This window comes from Clupea harengus, chromosome 11, assembly GCF_900700415.2.
Source record: "Clupea harengus chromosome 11, Ch_v2.0.2, whole genome shotgun sequence".
NCBI classification, from domain to species: Eukaryota; Metazoa; Chordata; class Actinopteri; order Clupeiformes; family Clupeidae; genus Clupea; species Clupea harengus.
In genome coordinates this window covers 26,056,874-26,080,928 of record NC_045162.1, presented here as the reverse complement: position 1 = coordinate 26,080,928, position 24,055 = coordinate 26,056,874, and the positions used below count along the sequence as shown (strand labels likewise).

Sequence of the window (24,055 nt, the reverse complement as noted above, 5' to 3'; positions counted from 1 at the left end):
TGAAATGCCTTAGTAAAGGTAATTTAAAAAAAAGAGGCATGAACAAGAGAGAGGTAAAAAGGTAAAAGAGTTAGAAAAGAGTCTTTAAAAAACGATGACATTACAGCTGACAGCGAACAGGTGATTTAAAGAGGCAGACTACAAATGCTGATGTCATAAATCCCATTAAAACACAGGTGTATGGCCAACTTCTCACTCACAGACATTTATAATATACCAAAAGTATGATTGCTTCAATATGCTTCCTGCTCCCCCACCAACCCTTACACATTCACACACACACACACACACACACAGACACACGCACAACCACACGCACACGCACACGCACACGCACACACACAAATACACATACACTTCCAAACCACATATTTAAGAAGTGAAATCTCTATCCTCGTTATATGGCCACTGTTTTTTTCCCCTCTCCTTCATTTTTCCAACTTCATACCAGTCAGAAGGAGTTTATCAGATGGCCAGTGTTATTTGACCATGAACCTTTACCAAATGAGGCGAAGCGAAGGGTTTCCATGCCTCTCCATATCTCCATATCTCCAAATCTCAGACTCCACAGGAGTATCGAGCATTGGATTCTAGTCAGCCAGAATTAGGATGGAATCCTGCTGTAGTTTTATACACAGCAACAGACTGCACAGCACTGCGCTGAAAATAAATGTATAATATTAGCAGTAAGCTACGTTTTTAGACTGTGCATCGTTTCCGTACTGGAAATATTCACCTTTCTGTCCTGAGGTACATGATTCTTTTTTTCTGCACGGTGTCCCCTGACACCGAAGGTCAATTATGTGTTGTTGGTGCGTAAGTGAAAAAGAAAAACAAGGAGGATGTTTATATCAGTCACGTCTCAGTTACCATGGAGCTTTAGCGGTAGCTTCACATGTATCCACACACACACACACACACACACACACACACACACACACGGACACACACACACACACACACACACACACACACACACACAGACACACACGGACACACACACACACACACACACACACACCCACACAGAGCGCAGTGCTATCCCTGTGTGTGTGTGTGTGCCGCTCTATGATTCATTTCTGCCCGGCGGTGATTAGGGCACTGGAGATGGTCCCTAACCATGTAAACACCTCCCGGCGGCCACCCAAAGAGCCCCGCCCAGGGCGCGCACACACCCTCCACTCCCACGGGGGGACCCGCAGGAAGCGCGAGGTGGTTGATAGCGGAGAGGATGAAGAGAAAGAGCGAGAGAGAGAGAGAGGAAGAGAGGTGTGATAGAGAGTCACAGCATGCTCTGAATGATCAAAGGCCTAGGAGGGGGGAGAGAAAAAAAAAGACTGTTTGAATTTGCTGCCAAACTAAACACATTAGTTTCAGAAGGCACAGACAACACAATTGAGTGGGTTTTTTTTTTTTTGTTCTTTCTTTTTGTCTGGTTTTGTCTTTGGAGATTAGCAGTCTAAATTTGGCACTGTTGTTGTGTCAGCTCTTCTCTCTTGCCCTCTCTCAGCTGCGTGTGTGTCGTATGTGTGTATACGAATATCTTTCTGCTTCCTATGTCTGTTTGTTTGTTGTCTGTGTGTATGTAGAGTATGTAGAGGGACTGTCTGTGCATGTGTTTATGTGTGTGTGTGTGTGTGTGTGTGTGTGTGTGTGTGTGTATGTGTGTGTGAGTTTGTGTGTGTGTGTGTGTGTGTGTGTGTGTGTGTCTGTGTGTGTGTGTGTGTGTGTGTGTGTGTGTGTGTGTGTGTGTGTGTGTCTGTGTGTGTGTGTGTGTGTGTGTGTGTGTGTGTGTGTGTTTTCTGTCTGCTCTAAGCAGACACTCCGCTGTCTCTGAGGCCCCATCTCTTAGCCTGGCAACAGCTGTGATTCATCTGACCCGGGAGACGCTCCTCGTCTCCTCCGCAGGCCCCTCCGCATCACACAGTCACGCAGACAGACACACACACGCACAGAGACACGCACAGGTGAACACGCCGTCCCACGTCGTCCCCCGCCCACAATCCCACGTGTGCTGTAGCTCTTACCTCAGAGAAGAGAGACCGAAAGAGTGTGTGTGTGTGTGTGTGTGAGAGAGAGAGAGAGAGACAGAAAGAGAGGGAGAGAAAGATTCTTTGAATTGTGTCCTTAGCTTTATTTATTTTCTTCCATTTTTCAAACTGTTCATCCTCCCTTTCTCTCTGCTCTGTTCTTCTCCCTCGCTCTCCTTTCCAGTCTGTGGTCCGCCCCAGGGGTTTGGTGCTCTTACCAGTAGCAGTGATTGCGTGGTGTGTGTGTACGTGTGTTCGTGTGTGTGTGTGTGTGTGTGTGTGTGTGTGTGTGTGTGTGTGTGTAATTGTGTATGTGAGGGACAATGGGGGTCTCCTCTTTCAGTTCCATGGCCTCTCGCTCTCTGCCATCTCAGTGCTACTCCCATAGCATGCCTTTGAGTGTGTGCTGCTGCTGCTGCTGCTGCTGCTGGCTCTGGAGCTGAGCTGAGCTCTAGTAGCATTGGCTCTGGAGACAGAGAGCGCTGGCCCAGCGTCATGACCCAGAGAGACTAACCTAAACAGGGGAAACACAGTCGGGGAACGGGGGCAGGAGCTGGAGATGCTGCCAGTGGGTACTGGAGACGAGGCCAGCGGGGGATTAGTGCTGATCACTTTCTGTCCTGGTGCCTGTCTCCCCCCAGCAACTTTCTTTCTCTCTCTCTCTCTCTCTCTCTCTCTCTCTCTCTCTCTCTCCCCCCTTTCCTCGAGCTGATGAATGCTTCCACATGGGGAATGCAGACATCCCTCTCTTCACCAAATTTTTTTTTTCCTTCCCTGTCTCAAACAAATATGATTGTCTGTCCGTCTACACATCCGTACGCTTCTCTGTCTGTCTGTCTGTCTGTCTGTCTGTCTGTCTGTCTGTCTGTCTGTCTGTCTGTCTGTCTGTCTGTCTGTCTACGGCGGCCTGGATGTGTCTATCATCGTGTCTGATTTATGGCTAATCCGTTCATTACAACTTGCTACTGGATGGACTGAATATGAGCAGGGTGAGCCCTCTGACTGGGGCTTGCGATGCGCCCGGGGTTTGTCAGGCGGACGCCTAGCAGTGTAGACGTCAGCCGTCAAACTCCAGTAGGATCCTCTGTGCTAATCTGTGTGCATGGGCGGTGTGAGAAGAGCTGTAAGTGAACCCAACCCCCGAGGCAGCAGGAGGGAAGCGAAGAGAGGAGAGAGACAGACGTGGGAGGCCAGCAAATTGTCCATTAAGCGTTTCTTCTGAAACCGAGAGTAGATTTGATATTGTGGGGAAACAATAAGTAATATGTACCAGGAAATTCAATTGTCTTTCTTCGGGCGAGCATCAAATTCAGAGTCGAGCTTCCTTACCAAATCAATTCCACATGCAGTTCAAACAAGGCTAAGTACCTTTGGGCCGAGGCTGCCCCATCTTATTGACTCCGTGTTTGAAAAGTTAGACCTAGAAAATATGCCAATCAGATTTTGCACTTCACTCTTAAGAACCGAGGCAGTTTTCAAACTGAACACAAGTGAGGTCTGTCATGAAGGCAGCGTCTGACAGCGAGGCCTCTCAGCTACCCTCACTGGTTTGTTGAACTTCACCATTTCCTCGCTCTTCCGTTTTCTATGAAAACCTAGCGCTACTCCCACATGTGGCTTGTGCACACACACGCACACACATGCATGCACACACGCGCACATATGCATGCACAGAAGTGTGCTCAGCTTGAGTTGAGATCCTCAGCTCTGGCTTCTGAGAGCTTTTTTTTTTTAAAGGATCTACTTTCTATCTGCACATGCAATAAGTCTGGGGCCTCCCTGCGTTTCACAATCACAGGAGGTCCTCACACCTGCACCCATCTCCATCTGTCAAAGACCTGCGCTAGCATCACAGCCACTCCGAGGTGCTGGGGCTGGGGCTGGGGCTGGGGCTGAGGCTGGGGCTGGGGCTGAGGCTGGGGCTGAGGCTGGGGCTGAGGCTGAGCACAGGAAGCCCTGCTGCCTGAGATCTGAGAGCGGCCAGCGTGGCTCTCTGGCTGACTGTCAGCGGCGGCCCGAGGTGAAAGAGGCACATTTGCACCACCTCTTTGTGTTTGGTCATTAGTGTCTTCTCTCGCTGAGGGTGGAGGTGTGTGTGTGTGTGTGTGTGTGTGTGTGTGTGTGTGTGTGTGTGTGTGTGTGTGTGTGTGTGTGTGTGTGTGTGTGTGTGTGTGTGTGTGTGTGTGAGTGTGTGTGTGTGTGAGTGTGTGTGTGTGAGTGTGTGTGTGTGTGTGTGTGTGTGTGTGTGTCCATGTGTAGTATTTACACGTATAGAAAGGGCTGAAGGAGAGTATTGGGTTTCAGAAGAGAGGCTTGAGCACAAGGCTTTTATGGAGTGAGGGTGATCCATCTTTAAACCGCAGGGCTTCCCCCCTCTCTCATCTCTCTCTCTCTCAGCTCTCTCTCTCTCTCTCTCTCTCTCTCTCAGCTCTCTCTCTCTCTCTCTCTCTCTCTCTCTCTTTCTCTCTCTATCTCTCTATCATCACATTTCCTCACCTTCCTCCTCCCTCCCTCCTCTTCACTCACCTCCTCCTGCCCCCTCCTCTTCAGCCCCCATAACTGGTGTGGAGTGAGGAGCTCCAGGCTGGTGGCCTGATGAACTTCTAATGCTCGCCATGAGGTAACTCAATCAGAAAGCTAATCACCTCCATGGCCCTGATGGACTCACCCCTGGCCTTACTATCTTGGTGTCTCCACCAGCACTTCGACTCGCCGCTCGCTAGCGCCTCCCTCTGGTTGTGTGTGTGTGTGTGTGGTTTTCTTCGGTGGCTGAGAGGACACAGTTGATCTTTTCAGTGCGTCACATGGAACTGTGCCCACAGTGGTATATATAGCACATAGTTATATATATATATATAGCACTGAGAAGGGGAGGTGGGGTGGCCGGGATCCTCTCCAGACGTCGCTAGTCGTGTGAAGCTAAAGGAGCATGGGCTATTTTTGGGGGGGTTGCGGAGGGAGGGGTCTTGTGTTCGCCACAGGGCATGGGTGGGCACTTCAAGATGGTACCTTGGACAGCACACCATGCTCACGCTCAAAATACCACACCCAGGGTGGTGCTGCTGGACGTGAGTGTGTGTGTGTGTGTGTGTGTGGGTGTGTGTGTGTGTGTGTGTGTGTGTGTCTATGCAGGAGATAGGGAGAGAGAGAGAGAGTTAGTATAGAGAGATTAGATGCAGAGTAAAGCTGTGTGGTAAGGTAGATCCAATGTGTACATTTATAGTGTGTTTTTCTGTCTCTCTCCCCCTCTCTCTCTCTCTCTTTTTCTCTTCATTCTTTCCTTCTTCTTCTATCTGTGTGATGTGTGTCGTGTTATGTACATATGGTGTTTATATTTCTTACTATAGGTGTGTGTGTGTTTGTGTGTGTGTGTGTGTATGTGTGTGTATGTATCTCCCTGGGTGTGTGCTTGTGTGTCAGTGTGGGTTTGTTTGTGTGAGCAGCTTGTGTTTTTTAAACTCACCACACAGTTAATAAAGGGCATGTCGTTCTTTTTTTAGTCTTGTGTTTTTAATCCGGTCTTCTTTTTTTCTTCCTCATGCATCAGTGGAATCTTCTCGCCTGCATTTTCCATGTCATTGTATTTAGGTACTCGTGATGGACAGACTAATATTCAGTTTATAGAGCACAACCTAGATTATTAACAAAAACAACACACGAAAAGTTCCATTTGAGAGTTGTTGATTACTTTCAGTCAGGCATTTCTATGCAAATCAAAATACAATCACATAACCTCTATTGTACTCTGTACAAAATGGAAGAAAAACTACTTTACTTCAAGATGACAATCAAGTTACATTATTTTGTACGTAGTGTCTGTTCCTTCTTCTTCTCAGTCTACTAAATTATTATTGCTTCATGATACTTTATTATTTTGAGTCTGGTGTAGAGATAATGGGCCGGGGAAATCCTTGCATTTTTCCTTGTTGCATTTTTCCGCACCATCAAATGTCTTCTCTCTCTGTCTGTAACACAACAAGGTTTGCAAAAGGAACTGCTGTGTCAAGATTGCGTTGAGACTTTTCAAACCAGTTTTCATTGTTTTGAAAGCAGGCAGATTTTCTTTTTTTCTCATCAAGAAGGTTTTGAAGAGCTAACCAGTGCTACCTTTACGCAATAATTGGTAATTAGTAAAAGAGTTACATGAAATGTAGCTTTAGATCAGATGGAGGTTTGTAATGATGCACCCACAGGAATCCCAACAAATTGCAGAAAAAAAAAAACATGAGCAACCCGTCGTCTGTGGTAACACAGTCATCAACATATTTAATTAAATCAAAAAGTACACTATAATTACTGTCAGAGATTACTCGCAGAAGCTGGTACTCCCCCCCCCCCCCCCTCTACATACCGAAGTTGACAGCGCTATCACAAACACCATTAAGCAGCTATAAATAACAGTGGGTGATAGTTTTGTGGTCTAACAGTCTGCCGCATCCTGTTTCGTAGGCCTTTATGAATGTCAACAGGGCTCTTATGCAAGGTCGCCAGCCTGTGGCCCTACCTGAACAACTTTTATTTGTTTTCATTCTCTCTCTCACACTGACACACACACACACACACACACACACACTCGCGCACGCACACACACGCACACACACACACACACACACTGTTGCTCGGCAATGGAAAACATGAGGTGCCTGGGAATGGAAAATATTAGTTGATAAAGTACAACAGAACAGCTCTGTGGGTGACATGTAGGTGTCGAACAGTTTGTGGCATTCAGGCAAACACTTTTTTTTTTCTTTTTCTGGGGTTTTTTGCACCCAGACTGACGCAAAGAGAGGATGCAGCACTTTTCCTCAGAAAGCAGAAAGGTTACTCGTGCTACTAAGATGCTGATTTTTCTGATTGTTATCCCTCCCTCAGAAACTCTGTGGGAACTTCTTTTTTGACCTCCACACCTCCGTGGCTCAGCAGGCCTTAAAGAGGAGCGTTGGAGCCCAAGCATTGGTGCAGATTCTCGTTTATTTGGTGTGTTTTTGGTGTGTTTTGGTAAGTTTTTTAGTTTTTTTCATTTGTTTTTTTTGGTCATGTGGATATAAATACACTGAGCACAGGCAGGTAAAAACAGCCCGCAGTGTTGGCTCAGGCGCCATTTTTCCAGTGGGAGTTCCACTTGTAGGAAAGCAAACCCTAATCCGGTATGTGTGTGCATGTGCGTGCATGTGTGTGTGTATGTATGTGTGTGTGTGTGTGTGTGTGTAAGTACATAGGCCAATGTTTGTGTGTGTGTTTGTGTGTGTGTGTGTGTGTCAGTCGGAGTGTATTTTTAACTTACATGTTGGCAGAATTGTTTATTTCCCCTCTTATGCTTCAGTTGCTTGCGTGCACCTCTTTTCCTAAGCCTCCTTCTGAAGATCATTTCTTTTCTTTTATTTGTCATCATTCAACCCTAAAGTCTCCACTCTACTTTTCTCAAACACTCGTCATGCGGTGGATCCATCAGCACCCATCGGAGCATTAGCTCTTGAATAAATAACACATTCACCCATTCAATGTTGACACCCTATCAGCTTAAAGATACAGAACATCTCCAAAGCCTTTGAATAGAAAAGCCGTGAAATTTCCCAGCAGTTGAAACAGCAGCACACCCGGTCTATGTAGATGTCAGCCTCCATCCTCCATCCTTCTTAGTGGAGGGTTTCCTCTCCTGCTCCGAGACGTTGTTTAGCTGGAGCGGAGCCGCGTGGGCCGCTGTGACTCGGTGCGTTTATTTAGGGCTCGTGTGTCTGATAAGGCAGGCAGGGCAGCACCCATGGAGGTGCAGGCTGAAGGGTGGGAGGTGGTGGTGGGTGAGCTGGTGGTGCCCGGGTGCCTACAGGATAAGAGACAGGGGTGACCAACTTCCTGGCCTGGCCTGGCTACTGTGTGTCCCCGCGTAGGAAGTTGACCTCACCGTCGGGCGAGGCGAAGTCCGAAAACCTCTCCCTTATCGGCGGAGAGCGCTGTGTGTGAGGAGCCACTCTGTTGTTTGCTCCACACACACACACACACACACACACACACACACACACACACACACACACACACATACACACACACACTGCCTGCCTGCCTTCTTCGGTCACTTCCTCTCCAGCCCCCGCTGCATCAGACGGCTAAGATAAGGACCAGTCCAGGGATGGCTGAGAGAGTGTGGGAAATGTGCGACCACTGAGCTGAAGGCTCACTGTGTGTGTTTGTGTGTGGGTGTGTCTGTGTCTGTGTCTGTGTGTGCCAGAAAAAGGAGACTTCACAAGCTAGAGTGTCTTGTTTTTGCCTTCGTATCTGCACTTTTACTTCCCCCAGTAGAGAAGGCATCAGCCTTTTACCAGAGCCAAAGAAAACATGAGATGGCTACAAACAGCACACTCACTCACTCACACACACTCACTCATAAAGAGATCTTTACCTTATATGAAAAAAAAAAAATTAACATGAACAGACTACCGAGCTCGTTTCATGCTGAAACTGTCTTTGCTAGCGACGAACACTGTTGCCCAAATATTAACACCACATCCTGTTTTTCTGTTTTTCTCTCCGTAGTCAATGAGATCATCAGGAACGACCTGTCCAGCATCTCCGTCCACAGCCACGCGTAGAGGCGCCTGCCCACAGACACGCCACGACCAAAGGGACCACAAGAAAGGGAGCGTCTCTTGATCCAGTTTAATGTGCCCCCCCCCCCCCCCCCCCAAAAAGACCAACAAAATGCCGTGAGACTTCCCCAAGACCCCCTACCCCCCTCCGCAACATTTCTCCCCCCGTCCTGACTGTCCCTGTCACCTGTGCTCCTCTTGGAGGCTCCCTCCCATTGGACTGGCTGCAGGTTTCATCTGAGAACTGCACATCTACTCGTTGATTGATTGAATGTCTCACATGAATAGCCTTAAAACCAAAACGAGGTGTACATAGCATTTGTTGCGCTCTTGCCTTAAATGAGAAAAAGAAAAAAGGATTGCTCTTCCATGGACCAAGACTTTTACGTTATTCAAACTGATCTTCAAGCTCTTCTGCTTACAGGAGATGTGGGGGCTGTGCTGTGTTGTGTTGTGTTGTGTTGTGTGTATGACCAGTGTGTGTGAGTGTCTGTCCGTGAGTGTCGACCAGTGTGTGTGTGTGTGTGTGTGTGTGTGTGTGTGTGTGTGTGTGTGGGAGTGAAATAGAAACAGGGTTAGGGAGGACGGTGACTTGCCATGGCGTTGCCTTACAGCATGCACAAATAAGGATGCAATTCTGCTCTCAGTCTCACGCCGCATTTCAACCTGGACTTGTTTTTATATGCTTTTTTTTTTAACTTTTTTTTTATTGATTGTTTGTTTACAGGAAAGCTGGAATATGTGTAGAAAAACTATGTTCGTAGAGTAGACATCTTCAAGAATACCCAAGTCCTCTCTTATAATGTTGACAAAAATGTCTCTGTAATGGTCTTTGTATAAATATGTGTGTATTGTGCTGTAAATATGCATTTCCTGCCTGATGTAGCACTCCCTTCAGCCCAGTCCCAGTGAGTGACATGCCCAGTTCTCTGGATTTGCCATGTTTCCCATCTTTGCGAGGGATATGTGGCAAATATACTGGGACATGTTGGGCTTTTTTACCGCCATCATTTATATCTGTCGATGTTTCACTATATACTGCAGGGATTCACAAAAGCAAAAGCCGTGAAGTGGACCATGAACTTTATCTCCTATGCATTTGCTAGAGTTTCTATGGTCACCTAATGGGTTTAGTTTAGATGATGATTGCTGAATTTCAGCAGTTAGACAATCAAGAGCTCCTGACAATCGTGTTTTTTTTTTTTTTAAACCTGTAATCTATTGTCGCCTTCAAAACAATCCCTGATATTGCCACTGTGGAAGCCTTTCTCCTTCGTCTAATTCCACACATTCCATTTCAAATGTAAATTCAATCCGTGCTTTTTTTTAAATAGCACCAGGACAGGGCATGCTAGTTATTGCATGTTATTTACTTTCAGTGTTGCCTACAGTTATCATACCAACTCAAATTGGCAATAATATGATACCAAAGAACCACGGCCATTTTTCAGAAAGCTTTAAAACTTTAATTCTATGCACATACGTCATTTCTAACAGGCACAGCAGGGTATCATCTCGGGAATTCTCCCTTATGTTTGAGTTCAGAGATTTGAGATATGTATTTACATTTGACACGACCAAAATCGAGGACGCATTTTGAAAAATGGCCGGTGTTCCTTTTTTTCAATCTCTCCTGTCCCTGTAAGTGACCTAAGCCCCCCCCCCCCCCCCCCTTCTGTGATGTGTATTTCCTCATCTTTCATGTATGAACCACATTGGGGTAAATTGTTAAAGAATGGATTACAGAGACCAACACTGAGTTTTGATTGGTCTCCTTGCTGAGGATCAGTGCTCTGCCATGTTGTAAAACATTTGTTGTTATATGCTACCAATATCTTTAAAAGCATGCACTTAGTACCGATGCTACGGTTGTTATCCTTTTACTTTAGTACGCCATAACTAGCTACATATGTATTTTGGAGTATGTTTCTATCATGTAGATTATAAACGCATGTGTAATGTTTCCGAAGATTTTCTCTCTTGTGCCTTACTCCGTGTTGTCTCTCCGATAAACATGATTGTATCTCCTGATCCTGTCCTTTCTTCAGGCACACAGTGAAATATCTCCTCTCCTCTCTAATATGAAATATTTATAGTAATGAAAGTGTGTTTTATGTACACAGTATGCATTCTGCAACATGGATGAATAAAACCCAATTATTTAAATATCTGTGTGTGATACCAGTGTCACTTCTTTCTTGTGTCCATAGTATCTGATAGATGATAGATGAGTATCATGTACTCCCAAGAGGCCAGTGCAATGCAGAGATCTCCATACACTAGCCTTATACCTGACTTACAGAAATACTAGGCCTATATAAACGTAGCGGTTTTGGAGCAAATGTCCATGCACTGGATTGTCTGAAAGGAGTGTGAAGGTTGTAGGTATCGCTTTAAATATATATTAAAAAAATTCAAGTTCCTCTTAAAATACTATATTAATTTAGTGCACTGCAGTAAAATGCAATTCAGCTGCATTGTTTTTGTTAAAATGATAGTCATGACTCATAGGGCGGATTCTCTCCGTCAGTCACTTACAGTACAGTGGAGGCACATCTCCCAGTGCACACGGCCCTTGTTGATAATGTCATTGCTATCACCATGCCGGCACTTTGCCCTGTGTAGAGAGACGTGAGAATGATGACAGGATGGACTGGGACACACTGAGTTGCGTCACACGGGGCTCTCCTGTGTACCACCTGTCTGTCCTGCCTGCACACTTTTTCCACACCACTACATTTTTAGGACTCCTATCGCCATGGTGACAGAAGGCAGGTACAGGCACCGCTCCTGCGTCCCGCGCCCCGCGCCCGTGGCATTCCAAAAATAACGCCCAAAACACGCTCCAAATTCAGTCACGCCTCTTTTTCCTGGCACCTTTTTTGAAACTCACCTGTGTTGTCCCGTGATGAACTTGTTTTTTCCAGCAGGTCTTTAATCTTTGATGCGGGGGTGTTTTCTTTGTGTGATTTTTGTGTTTACATTTGTATTATTAATTAAAAGGCAATTAAAACAGCTCTTCATAAGCTCAAACACATATCCTTGCAATTCAGAGCTATCAGTAAGATGATCGTAAGATTTCTTACTTTATTTGTAAATGCAAAATACCCTTGCTTATCATTTAGCACATAAAAGGAAGCGGTCATGTGACCTTTTTGACTAACGTCTTGAGGTACCTGTTGTGACATTTAGCTGCTTCCTTGAAGTCACACACTGTACCTTGCCTTGGTTAATGGTCTGGAAGAGTCAAATGCTTGTGTCATGAGTTAAATGTTTGTGCATACATGCATGTGTGTGTGTGTGTGTGTGTGTGTGTGTGTGTGTGTATGAGTGTGTGTGTGTGTGTGTGTGTGTGTGTGTGTGTGTGTGTCGGGGTTGGGGATGCAAGGCATTGGGGGGATGTCTGTCTGTGTCTGTGTGTGTGTGTGTGTGTGTGTGTGTGTGTGTGTGTGTGTGTGTGTGTGTGTGTGTGTGTGTCGGGTGGGAATGAGGGGCGGGGGGGTGGTTGGGAAGGATGTCTGTCTGTGTGTGTGTGTATGCTGCCTGCACACATCCTCTGGTCCGTGCTGTGAGCTGGACAGCCCAGGTGACCACGCAGCCTGGTCATATCTCAGCCGTCCACCGACAAATCACCTTTTAAAAGATGTAAAAAGACACTCTAAAAGGCATCCAGATGGCGTGGAAATATCTGCACTGTTTTATTTTCCATCTGCAACCATTCAGCCTGATCTTTCTTGGCAGAGGTTGGGAGGAAGGGGGTCAAGAGGTCATTTAAAGCCAATAAGATCTGTATGATACAGACTGCAGGTACCATGAACGAACACCCTGGTGAAATCTGCCCTGATGTCCAGAGCCATATTCCTCCATCCAGTCTCCCAAGTCAGTAATCAAAACTCAAGTTGAATTCTTTGGAAAGTCAGGCAGCTTAGGGTCTGCACAGCGCTGGACACCAGGCTGGACACTCAAGGCAACCTGCTCTTCGGAGCGGAGCTCAATGAAGAGCACAGAGATGTTCCTGGGCGTAGAATGTGTGTTTGTGGTTACCTTAATGGTTTAAAAGCAAAGGGGCAGACAGGGTGAGTGAGAGTGGGCAGGGACCCACAAGAGAGAGAGAAATAGAAAGAGCGAGAGTGAGCAGAGATCATCCTGGCATTGCAGGAGATGATGTCTAGACAATTACAGAGGCCTTTAAGCCATCCACTGTCTCCTCATTCACTCACTCTTCATTCCCCCTGACACTGATTCCGACAGAAGGATCCGGAGAAAATGGGAACGTCCATCTATTTATTTCAATGATCGCTCATCATTGATTGGCAGGAGGGTGGGGGCGAGCCAGAGTAATGATCCATTTATTTATTTTTTTACAGGACGACATCCTCATTGCCCAGATAATACACACAGTAGCCTCTCTAATGGACATCAAGGATGACCCTTGGATGACCTGACAGCGCAGGTCCATAGAGAGAGAGGAGAAAGCTTGGAGATAAAGGATGTAAACAGGGCAGCTTACGGTAACAGTCCATCATATAGAGAATGCCAGTTAGTACTGGTAACGTCATGTCTTGTGGCAAAAGTCATCAGAATACTGTAGTGGAAAAAAACCCCGCTAGAGTAGTATTTCATGGAATTCCAGTGCAGAGAAATGAAAATATTTCTCCTGACACAGATTTTGCTTCAAATTTCATGCCCACTGACCTATCGTTTAAACATTGAAAAGTATCCCTCAACTTAGTAAGTGTTCTGTCATTCACAGACTTTTGCGATCTGAAATAATTTGCCGTCCGTTTCAAATCAATTTTATTTAATAGCGAGCCTCTTGGCCCTCAGTGTAGAAATCGCAGAGGGCCCACAAGGAAGTGCCTTCAGGTTTTGCGGCGCAGTAAACATGGAGGTATTTCCTACGCTGACCACAGTTTGGACATTCTGTTTCATATAAATCCCTGCAGTCTTCATGTAGCACACTGCAGCTTTGACAGTGGATTATTATGTTAACAGAAGCTAGATTTCACAACTTTGTGTGTGTATGTGTGTGTGTGTGTGTGTGTGTGTGTGTGTGTGTGTCTCCCTTCCTGAGTCTGTCTGCGTGTGTGTGTGTGAGTGAGTGAGTGAGTGAGTGAGTGAGTGAGTGAAGGAGTGTGTGTGCCTGTGTGCATATAGGTATGTGTGTGTGTGTGGCTATGTGCCCTTACATGTGTGTGCGCACAAGCATGTGTGTTTCTGTATGTGTGTGTCTTCATTCTGTCAGATCAAAAAGTGCTTACTCCAGTAGCTGAGATCTTATTACTCTGCTAGCCTGTTTAAAATATTATACAAGACTACCATTCCCTCTGCAAAAATATAAGTCCCAGGCTGACTGACACCGTTGCATGAAAATGTATGGAAATGGCCACCTACATAGAACACTTAATAGGAGCCAGTAATTACTGAATGAGTGAGAGCAGTGAGCCAGGCATCGCTCACTACTGGAGGTAGCCACAGCTCACAGGGCCTGAGGCCTTTCTAGCAAGCCCTCTGAGACCATACTCATTGTGGTCAAACTGCTGTGAGCAACACTTTTTGGAATACTTAATTGTCCGATTAGTCATTCTGATAGCTAGAGTGAAATCAGATTCTTTGGTTGAAATTCAAATATGCATGTGTCTGGGAGGCCTGGTCTGTATATAGGCAATGCATGGGGAACCAGTCTGTTTGGAAAAATAGAAATATATAGAGTTGAATTGAATTGGGTTTAGGCAAGACACTTGTGTCACTGCCACACGCTTCCTCTCACTCTCCCTTTTGCCCACTGTGTTGTTTGTTAAGCGACTGGAGGCCCAACATAGATCAGAAAGAGGAAGAGAAACAGAATGAAATAAATCAGTTTCCAACCATAACATTAGCATGAACATTCTGCTATGCTGAGATCAAAAGGAAGTTCCAGATGTCAGATTTGTTTAAAGAAGATAGACAAACAGACCGACAGATAGATCAGTCAGTCAGTCACCCAATCAGTCAGCCAAACAACAATCCGTGCCTGCTATAGTTGTAAGTATATTACACCAAGACATCCGGTGGTTGAGGTTGGTCTGCTGAAGTGATTTTTTTTTTTAACTCCCCTGAGTAGCAGCATTGTGGGTCAAGAGTCACGGAATGAGCTCAATCTCACCCCCTGTGGATCAAATGCTGAGAAAAAAAGCAGGAAGGAGACTGAGACAGTAAGAGACATGACCCAATCGTATAAATAAGAAAGTGCGTAAAGTCTGGGTGTCTATAAGATCCACGTGTCGCTATCTGCCAGAGGAATATAGTATCCCGAGCACTGCTGTGTTAAAGGGTTCATTTGTACCTCTGAAGCGCCACATTTCTCAAGTCCACATGGGCAGTAAAACAGCTCCTAGGTCCTGTGATGTCCATGCACTTAACTTACAGGTTTTTCTTTTTCTGCAGAGGGGATGTGTCTGTGATTTAGACATATTTGTGGCCATCTTCAGATGTTCCCGTTTTCCAGCCTCCTCCAGCTTCCCTCAGACAGCTCCGAGCGGACCGCGCGGGGTCGGAGCGGGCGATTGCATAACTGCAGACGAGACCTGAGAGCGTTCCTGGCTTTTCCACAAAACTCAATCATTCCCGGCATTCCTTTTAACCAGGCCCGGCTCATTAAAGTGCTAGGATTTCCCTCTCATATGTTTTAAATTGAAATTACGATCACAAACGTCTGCCATACATTACATTTACATTTAGTCATTTAGCAGATGCTTTTATCCAAAGCGACTTACAATGTTTACACATTTTACATTGATGGCACACTGCACATCAGGAGCAATTAGGGGTTCAGTGTCTTGCTCAAGGACGCTTCGACAGGGAATCGAACTAGCAACCTTCTGATTACTAACCGACTTCTCTACCTCCTGTACCACTGTCGCCCCACGACACACAGACCTAAGCGAGTAAGCAGATAAGTAGGGCAGAAAGAGAGAGTGAGGAGGTATAAGAAACACAGACCATCACCACACCAGACCATCATTCATTAGTATACTCAAGCAGGGCGGAGAGTGTGGAGTTGTGTAGAAAACTATAGTGATGGATAGTAGTGCAGTTCCTACGGTAGTAGTATGATGTCACACGGTAGTCGAATCCCAAATTGGATGACGCAAGTCCGTTGCCCGCAACGATTTGCTGTCTGCTCAGTCGAATCACTTTTTTTCCTGCATTCCAGAGGAGTCTCCTAACGCAGTGAATGGTGGTGAGTATGGAAGCCTTACTCATTCAAACCATCTGAGACAGAGAACGTGAGGAGAGAGGTATGGTCTGTGACGTGTGTGTGTGTGTGTGTGTGTGTGTGTGTGTGTCTGTGTGTGTGTGTGTGTGTGTGTGTGTGTGTCTGTGTGTGTCTGTGTGTGTGTGTGTGTGTGTGTGTGTGTGTGTGTGTCAGACACAGTCCTGATGGTGAACACAGATGCATAGCCAGGGCCTATGGGGACCTGAATCAGAAGCTGTGGTCATCCCCCTGAAAGATGGCCTCGTGGGCGGTCACACGAGTGCAAAGGTGACCCAGAGATAAGTCAGTCTGCGCAGCGGCCAGGGGGAAGTGCTCCAGACGTGACTCCAGCTGCAAGAGGAGGAAATACCCCTGAGTAATGGGACACATTTCTCTCCCTCTCCAACACGAGAGAGGAGGAGAGCAGAAAAAAAAACGAGTGAAAAAGAAAAAGAAGGTAACAAGAAAAGAAAATCAGCCTGGCCTTGGAGAGTGAAACAACAAAGTGTTTCTGTGGACACAAGTAAACAAAAATACATTTCATCTTGGCATAAAAAAAACCTTATATGTCCTTGCTTTTAATACGACGGGTAAAATGCTGAAAAGAATCAGGCAGATTTGAAAGGCTTGGTGGAACGAGCACTGGAGGGGCTTCTGGTGTTCGGGCCACAGTGCCCAACCAATAGAAGGCTGATTTTAAGATCCAAAACCCATTGTTTTATTCAGGATGTATAGCATATTAATCATTAAAGCTTGCACAATACGTTCTGGAGCTCATTTTTTTTCTTTCTAAGGCCATGTACTTGAGTTTTGGTTGGATGTCCTATAAATGCTTCAAAAAATACAGCTATCAATCCATATATCATTTTTTTTTTGCTTCCCATATGTATTAGATTTCTGAGGAGAGACAATGGTAATTTTCAGTATTCAAAAAGAACTTCAGCTCTGGCTAAAAGGGAAAAGGTGCATTTAAACTGTCAAATTCTGTCATTCAGTCGGTTAGAGTATTATAATATGGACTATACTGACACCTTCTGGAGAATGTGGTAGACTGCATAAGATCATTGAACTTAATCAAATTTGACTACTTCTTACAAATATCCATATATTTAGTTTTGTGGAATAGAATATGTTCCACATTTTGTCTGTAGGGAAATACAGGTGAATGCATGAGTATACTGTAAATGTTAGTATTCAGTTCGGTGAAACAGTGAAAAGCGGGCAGGTGAATGCATGAGTATACTGTAAATGTTAGTATTCGGTTCGGTGAAAGAGGGTGCAGGTGGTGGAGTCATCTACACACAACATCAGCAGAAATCCACTTGAAAATGAAACCAAGGAATCAAATTTGACATGTATTGAAAAAAAAAGGCAACACATAGAAAAACACCAGCAAATATCAAAATAGACACATAAAACCATAGAACATGGTCGTGTAAACTGTTCAAATATATAGCTTTAAACCTTACAATAACAACTCATAAATTAAGGCACTGTAGCTTTTAGCTAGTAACAATATCTGTGTTGACCATTCAGCCTTATATGACCAAGTGTCCTGGAATTACCCATTGTGTGTAACTGACACATTCGGATCTATTATGGATCTTAATAAGCACTCTACTGCTTGTGGTTACAATATCATGTGCAGAAGTGAAAAATCCAGGTTTAGGAAGAAATGCCTCAAATTTTTTAAATTGATACAACTGGAAAATGGAGAAAAGGACTTTGACTTTCTACACCTGAGCTTTTCAATCTCTACCTTAGTTATAGTTCAGAGGATAAGCATCTGTTGTAATCACATTCTTTGGAATAGTAATACATTGTCTGTGCTATCAAAGAACCACAAATACAGCAGGTTGCCAGCCCTAATGACTTAATGCAGTTATCAGACCTCCCAAAAAGGACTCAATCAGTTATTTTTTTTTAAATGAGATATCAGTGCATCCGTATCAGTGATTATTTGGGGCACTTGGTGTTACAGGGGTCTCCTGAGGTGAAGAATCCATACACGCTGACCAGAGGGAACATGGACATGGCACCAACCATGGAGCCTAGCTGCACTACAGCTCCACACCACACGAGAGCGCTGTGGCCCTCATCTCGCAGAATGATGCCAATGATCACCTTCACGTAGGAGAGTGTGAGGACAAACAATATCCATGTAATGACCTGCAGCAGAGAGGGAGATAAACAGTAACTACCTGTGTCATTACACCTTAATTACTGCATACCTATCTAGTGTTCCACATACAATATTCAATGTTAACTCATTCGCAGTTACCTACAGAAAGGTTGTATTGTTTGTATTATATTTGTACCTCCTGAGAAATTATCCCTTTAACTTGGTGTTTGTATGACTAATCTTGTTGAAGAATAGACACCATTTAAATTAACTTTACAGTATATTTATACTCTGTGATGTACCTTTTGCATACATTGTGCTATTTTCAAATGTGCATCATTAGCCTACAAGCTATTTTGATGACACACATTTTGTTGGACCTGATATTGTTAGCTGATCAAGTGTCTGGGGAAGAAAAACAGACTTACAATCATAGCTGTCCCTGTGGGACTGTGGACCAGTAGAGGACAGGGACTAAGAGCAGCCATGGCCATGATATACGCCCCAAAGCCTGTGCCAGTCAGCGTGAGGAGTGCCATCAGCGTCAGAGACCTGCAGCACAACCAGGGATAGACAGACAGACAGACAGACAGAGGAGGATGTGGTAATTACACAAATGGGTTAGCATCAGACAGTCAAATGAGGTCACTGTGAATGATTGAAATTAAAAGAACACAGGTTTACCTGATGGGAGCAAACATGGCGATGAAGCAGGCCACTGGGTTGGCTACAGCTGCCATGGTGGCTGCCAGGTGATATGCCTGATTGCCGTACGGCAGGCAGGAATAGGACTGGACTGACGGGAGCACGGCATTGGTCAGCGCGTTCACCCAAGCCAGCACCATGAAGATGAACACCACCTCGAGCCTGCAGTAGGTCCCCTTCCCGAAGCTGCTCCGGGGCTCCACCGCCCGGTCCTCCGGGTTATCCAGCATGGGCTTCTGCTCCGGGGGGGCAGCACTCTGGAGACCCAGCCCCACCTCTCCCTTCTCCCCGCCAACCCCTGGCCCGCTGAGGTAGCGCTGGCTTTTGTGCTCCCTGGCCACGTGCGGGTGGTAGTTGAGCAGCAGGAAGGCGGCCAGGCACACCACCATCATGGCGCTGAGGAACAGGAAGAAGGTCTGCGCCGAGAAGTTGGCCGGCTGGTAGTGGGCCTGGAGCTCCCCTGCTCCAGAATCCCCACTGTAGTTCCCCAGCTGGGTCTCGTTGCCCTGGAGCCCTATGGTGGCGTTGCGGCACTGCACCATCCCGACCCCCTGGATGAGCGCGACCAGCGCGGGGATGAGCCCGCTCAGGCCCTCCCCGGCGAAGTACGTGGTGAGGTACTGGGGCGGCAGCCGCATCATGAAGGGCAGGAAGGTCACCGAGGAGGTGCAGTCCACCACCGACAGCAGGAAGCTGAGCACCAGCAGCGCCACGCTGTGCTCCGTGTCACCCACAACCGTGCGGCGCTTCCAGAGGAAGGCCAGCAGGAAGGTGGCCACCACGCCCAGCCCCACGATGCCGTAGATGACGGGCCTCTCATCCAGGGCCCCGGGCTTGAAGCGGTGCATGAGGGTGACGAACAAGGGGCCGATGTTGGCCATCTGGATGATGACCGTCAGGTAGGAGGGCAGGTACCAGTACTCTGGGAGTTCAGGGACTATCAGAGGCAGTTCGACCCACATCCCGTTGATGGCTACCCACGAGCCCACGCCAAACAGGCACGCCAGCACGTGTGTCAGCAGCGACATGTTGGCAGGCAAAGTGTTTTTTTTTTCTATGAATCTGAAACACAGAAAGAAAATATGGTTTATTTGTAAATAGTAGTAATCATTACCAGTGTTGTTACTGACATTAAACGTATGACATTTTGTATATGTTTAATCAAAGATCATGCAAAGTCAGAAATAAACATATTTAGTTATGTAGACTGATTACGTAAAAACAAAATACATTACTATACAACACATACTCTTTTTTGACATTCAAGACAACACTGTAAATACAACGTTAAAATCAGCAGGTTTCTCTTCACCACATTTGTTCATTGGTTGCAAGATACTGGGTAATAAAGCTGCAAGTCATCATCATAAGCATAAGAATTCAAACAAACCAGGTGCCTGAGGGTCGGACAGAGGTTGTGTGACCCTTCACACACAAACACACTGCTCCAGTGCCTGCCATGCTGCCTTATCCGGCTAACAGCCAGAGACTAACCCACCCAGCTCAAAATAACTACAAACACATACTGTACTACTGCCGGTGGACAACACAATACAAGGGCAACTGCCATATTTGATATCCACTTCCTCATTTGCCAGTTTGACTCCCATACAAAACTGTCAAAACAGGTTGTGTCCTTCCTTTAGCTTCTCCACTATTGTTGTCCAAGATCATAAGCTAATAAGCTCAAAGCAAGTAAACCAATTGCAGCATGTAGGCTCTGGTATTAAAAAAACAGTTACCCAAACACCATGAAGTTCAATGTCTCTGTTCATTCACTCACACTATCACACACATCCTACCTCGCGTGGGTGATTTCTACCTCTGGGCCGTCCCCTGGGAAATATCTCTCTCCATTGTGATTAGTGGATTTTCATGGTTACATCAGCTAGCATGTGTGCGTGTGAGGTAGCTGCCTTCCCTCCCCCATCCCTCTCTCAGTCTTAGCGCGCTAGTTCCCTATGTGTGTGTGCACCTGACCTCGTACGAAAGCACTACGCAGGCGCAGGCTTCCCCGTCTGCCCTACACGCCCTCAAAACTTGCCGGCCGGCAGCACAAATGTCTTTTCAAAGGCAGTCAGCCATGTGCTCTGTCTCTCTCTTCCCCCCTCTCTCTCTCTCTCTCTCTCTCTCCTTCCTGGTTGTAGAGGCAGCCAATCAGGAGCCTGGGAGAGGGGGAGGAGGAGATCTGAGCCAGAGCTGGCCCCTCCCTGCTACACCCCCAGCCCTGTGACACAGGCGACCTTGAGCCAGCCCTCCACAAGCAGGAAGTTCTGGGTACCATATGACACAGAGGCGAGCAGCTGCTGAGCAGACACCGGCACATACACATAGAACTGCATCAGGATCGCCTCTGTTTATGTGGCCAATGAATTCTCTCAAGATAGGTAACCCAGATAGAGGGGCCGGTTCCTGTGCATTTTCCCCCAGACTATATGGTGGTGTTAGGTTTATTCGTCTGTATGTTGTGTGTTTTGCTAAATGTTATTTCTATAGAATTCAGGGAACTCAGGGGACAGTTTTGTCCTGAGCAAAGCAAACTCAGTGGAGGAGTCTGGAGGGTTTCTCTATGTAAACTCTAAACAACAGATCGTCTTTCACAACGCTGCTTTATTAGTATTTTTTATTGTGGTGTTTAACATATACTTGTGTAACTATGTACCCTCATATATCCTCTTAAGAAAATTTACAACAGAACAGAACAGAAAAGCACATTTATGTCAAGAAATTGACAGGCGTGTACAAACACACACATACAGGCACACACACACATACACACACACACACACACATACACACACACACACACACACACACACACACACACACACACACACACACACGCCAGGCACACCAACGTACACACACAAGTATATGCATAGACACACACAAGTATACACACAAACCACATTGGCCCGGCTATGATTTAGACCTAGAATATCCTTGCAGTTTTTATATACCAGGATTTTTTTTACAGTTGAGATGTAATATTCTGAATGGTATCTGATCATTGTAATGCAGGGGTTTGCATACTGGTTAGGCAGCTATGTAATCATGACACAGAATGCAGTGTATGAGATCTCTTATCTTGAAAGTCCGGTAAATGTGTTTCAAGACTTTACAGCATCATACCATGTGACTTTTTTTTTTCTTTTATCATCACATCACATTTAAGAATTTTTTTTAGTTTGTTTGTTTCATACATCTTGGTCAATTAACAAAGATTATAAAATCATTTCTCCAGCAAGGCGATGTGACGGTATGAGAAACTGCGTTTTGAATCCCGTGAGGTATTTCACCGTTAGGTAAGATGGGGTCAGTAGGTTTGTTGCTGCCTCGTCTGCTGGGCTGCTTAAACATTCCCACACAGACAGCGCAAAAGTTCGCAACTGAAATCTTCATGTGCATTAGAACAGAAACACATCTCCTGTCCAAAGACTGTCTGGCACTCTTCCTAAATTCACTTACTATTGTCAATGTAACATGTTACAGAAGAAATTGCCATCAAATCGAATGACTTTCAGAACCCTCTGAAGCATGACGCTATTCCAGGCTGCTGTTTAGATTATTTGCCCTGAATATGAGACTTTGAACTTTGAGAAGGCTCCCCTTGTCAGTGTATAGAATAGAATAATACCTCAAAAAAACAATTGAGTGTTGAAGCAAGATCCTTTAGGAATTTTATTTACACGTAAAGGCTCAGACATCAATTCCAAACATCAAGGTCTGCGTTAGCCATGTGTAATGTGCGCACATTTCAGTTACAGTTAAAACATTTTTTTATTATATGGCATTCAAGTCATTTGAATAATGCAGTAAAGTTAGTACAGGTAATGGCATGAACACTGGCACTTACCTAAGATGATGTAGCAGCAGCAGCAGTGCTATGGGTGGTTGTGTCTGTGTGGGAGTGCAGAGGTGTGTTTGAGGAATTCAGGGTGCAAGGATGAGCTGCGCTGAGCAGATCTCTCACTATCAGGCCGACCTTGGTCTGATTCAGTGTGTTAAATAACAGTGCAGCGGCAACCCCCCCACCCAACCACCCCCACCCCTCTCTCTCCACCGCTCTGTCTCTCTCTCAAACACACACACACACACACACACACACACACACACACACACACACACACTTACATATACTCCCTCACGTGACCAAGGGAGAGGTTCACTGGGGTTTGGGATCAGAGAGGTTCAGAGTGAGAGTAACAAGTCTTCTGTCAGGCAGAGGCCTGGCCTGGCCTGGGCGAGTGGGGGGGGGGGGGGGGACTGTAGAGGGGGGGTTGCTGGGGGTAGCTACCAGGGTTATGTCCCAGCAGCCAAGTGGGCTGGGGGTGTGCTCTGTTAAGCCAACCAAAAGAAGGCTTTTGACAGCAGCCAGGGGAAGGGAGTGAGGGGGGCGGCCGTGGCTTTTGTTCTGGATACATTCCATGTGAAATGAATGAGCCGCACTGATCTGGACTGTGACATAATAATAGTTTTTTTCTTTTTTACACAATTTCATAACCCTTTACTTAACGTTTACATAATCTACTCACATATTTAAATATTTATAGACAAAATAGAAAAGGTGAAGCTTTACAACGATTTCTTCTGTCCCCAACACCTGGGGCCTCATTATTGATTTTGAGATAGAGATGCACTTTCATAAGAAAATGCGAATGTGATTGCGCCACAGCACCGTACCCTATGCAGTTACATAGATGCTAATGTAAGGGTCGCCAGCGGTTACAGAGCTGTGTAGTGAGGAAACGTCATCCCAAACACCTTAAGAGGTGTGCAAGGGACTCTAGCATCCATGGGTTCGAGTCTGGTGCGTAACTGTGCTTGTCTACACAGCACAGGTTACATTAACACTTCACCATATGAAAGAACTTTGAAGTTTGACTCTCCTACCACCTGTGGAATAAACATGAAGTATCATCCAACAAGGTGCAGGTTAGTGATTCTCAAACGCCAATGACCCACAGACATTCTGGCACACACAACCATACAACATGCACTTTGCTATTAAAATATGAATCAGTCAGTGTTCAAAATGAGTTGATGGTCTCCATTCATTGTGTGCAATACACCAACATTATATTAGTTGGCATCTCCCCTGCAGGGACAAGGGTGCACAGGCAGGTTATCTCATGACTGTGCATTCTCTGTGTTTCTAAATATAGCTTTTTGTTAATCATACATTTTATATCGGTAACAGAGCAATCTGTTGGTATATTTTTGTATATTATGTTAAACATAGTGTATGCACACTTTGAAGAAAGATGAGTGCTGAACAAAGTATTGTCCTGAACAGTGTCTCCCCGGACACGCTGGTACTTGGGCTTTGCCTCGTCGAGGCTCTTGGAATATGAGCCTTTGGCCTTGCCCTGGTCAT

The 24,055-nt window shown here is 45.7% G+C and overlaps 2 protein-coding genes across 4 annotated transcripts in view; one reads left to right on the top strand and one right to left on the bottom strand.

The window, feature by feature from the left end:
* The window catches only part of LOC105905363 (nuclear factor of activated T-cells, cytoplasmic 1), a 69,663-nt gene extending 60,967 nt beyond the window's left edge, over window positions 1-8,696 (top strand). For both annotated transcript variants that reach the window (XM_012833360.3, XM_031576572.2), the window contains exon 10: window positions 8,562-8,696. In XM_012833360.3, the coding sequence (XP_012688814.2) occupies window positions 8,562-8,617 (56 nt within the window). In that variant the 3' untranslated portion in view covers window positions 8,618-8,696. The remainder of the gene's footprint in view (window positions 1-8,561) is intronic.
* A 7,849-nt stretch (window positions 8,697-16,545) lies between these two features.
* On the bottom strand, window positions 16,546-22,622 carry LOC105905369 (riboflavin transporter 2-like). Of its 2 annotated transcripts, none has more exons than XM_031576817.2 (4): window positions 22,535-22,622; window positions 18,658-19,740; window positions 18,402-18,525; window positions 16,546-18,020 (listed from the first exon to the last, which is right to left on the bottom strand). In XM_031576817.2, the coding sequence occupies exons 2-4, from the start codon at window positions 19,704-19,706 to the stop codon at window positions 17,808-17,810; spliced, it is 1,386 nt and encodes a 461-aa protein (XP_031432677.1). In that variant the 5' UTR covers window positions 19,707-19,740; window positions 22,535-22,622; the 3' UTR covers window positions 16,546-17,807. The 2 variants fall into 2 exon arrangements, with proteins under 2 accessions (XP_031432677.1, XP_031432676.1); XM_031576816.2 differs by lacking the exon at window positions 22,535-22,622 and adding an exon at window positions 20,481-20,826.
* Window positions 22,623-24,055: the final 1,433 nt, after the last annotated feature.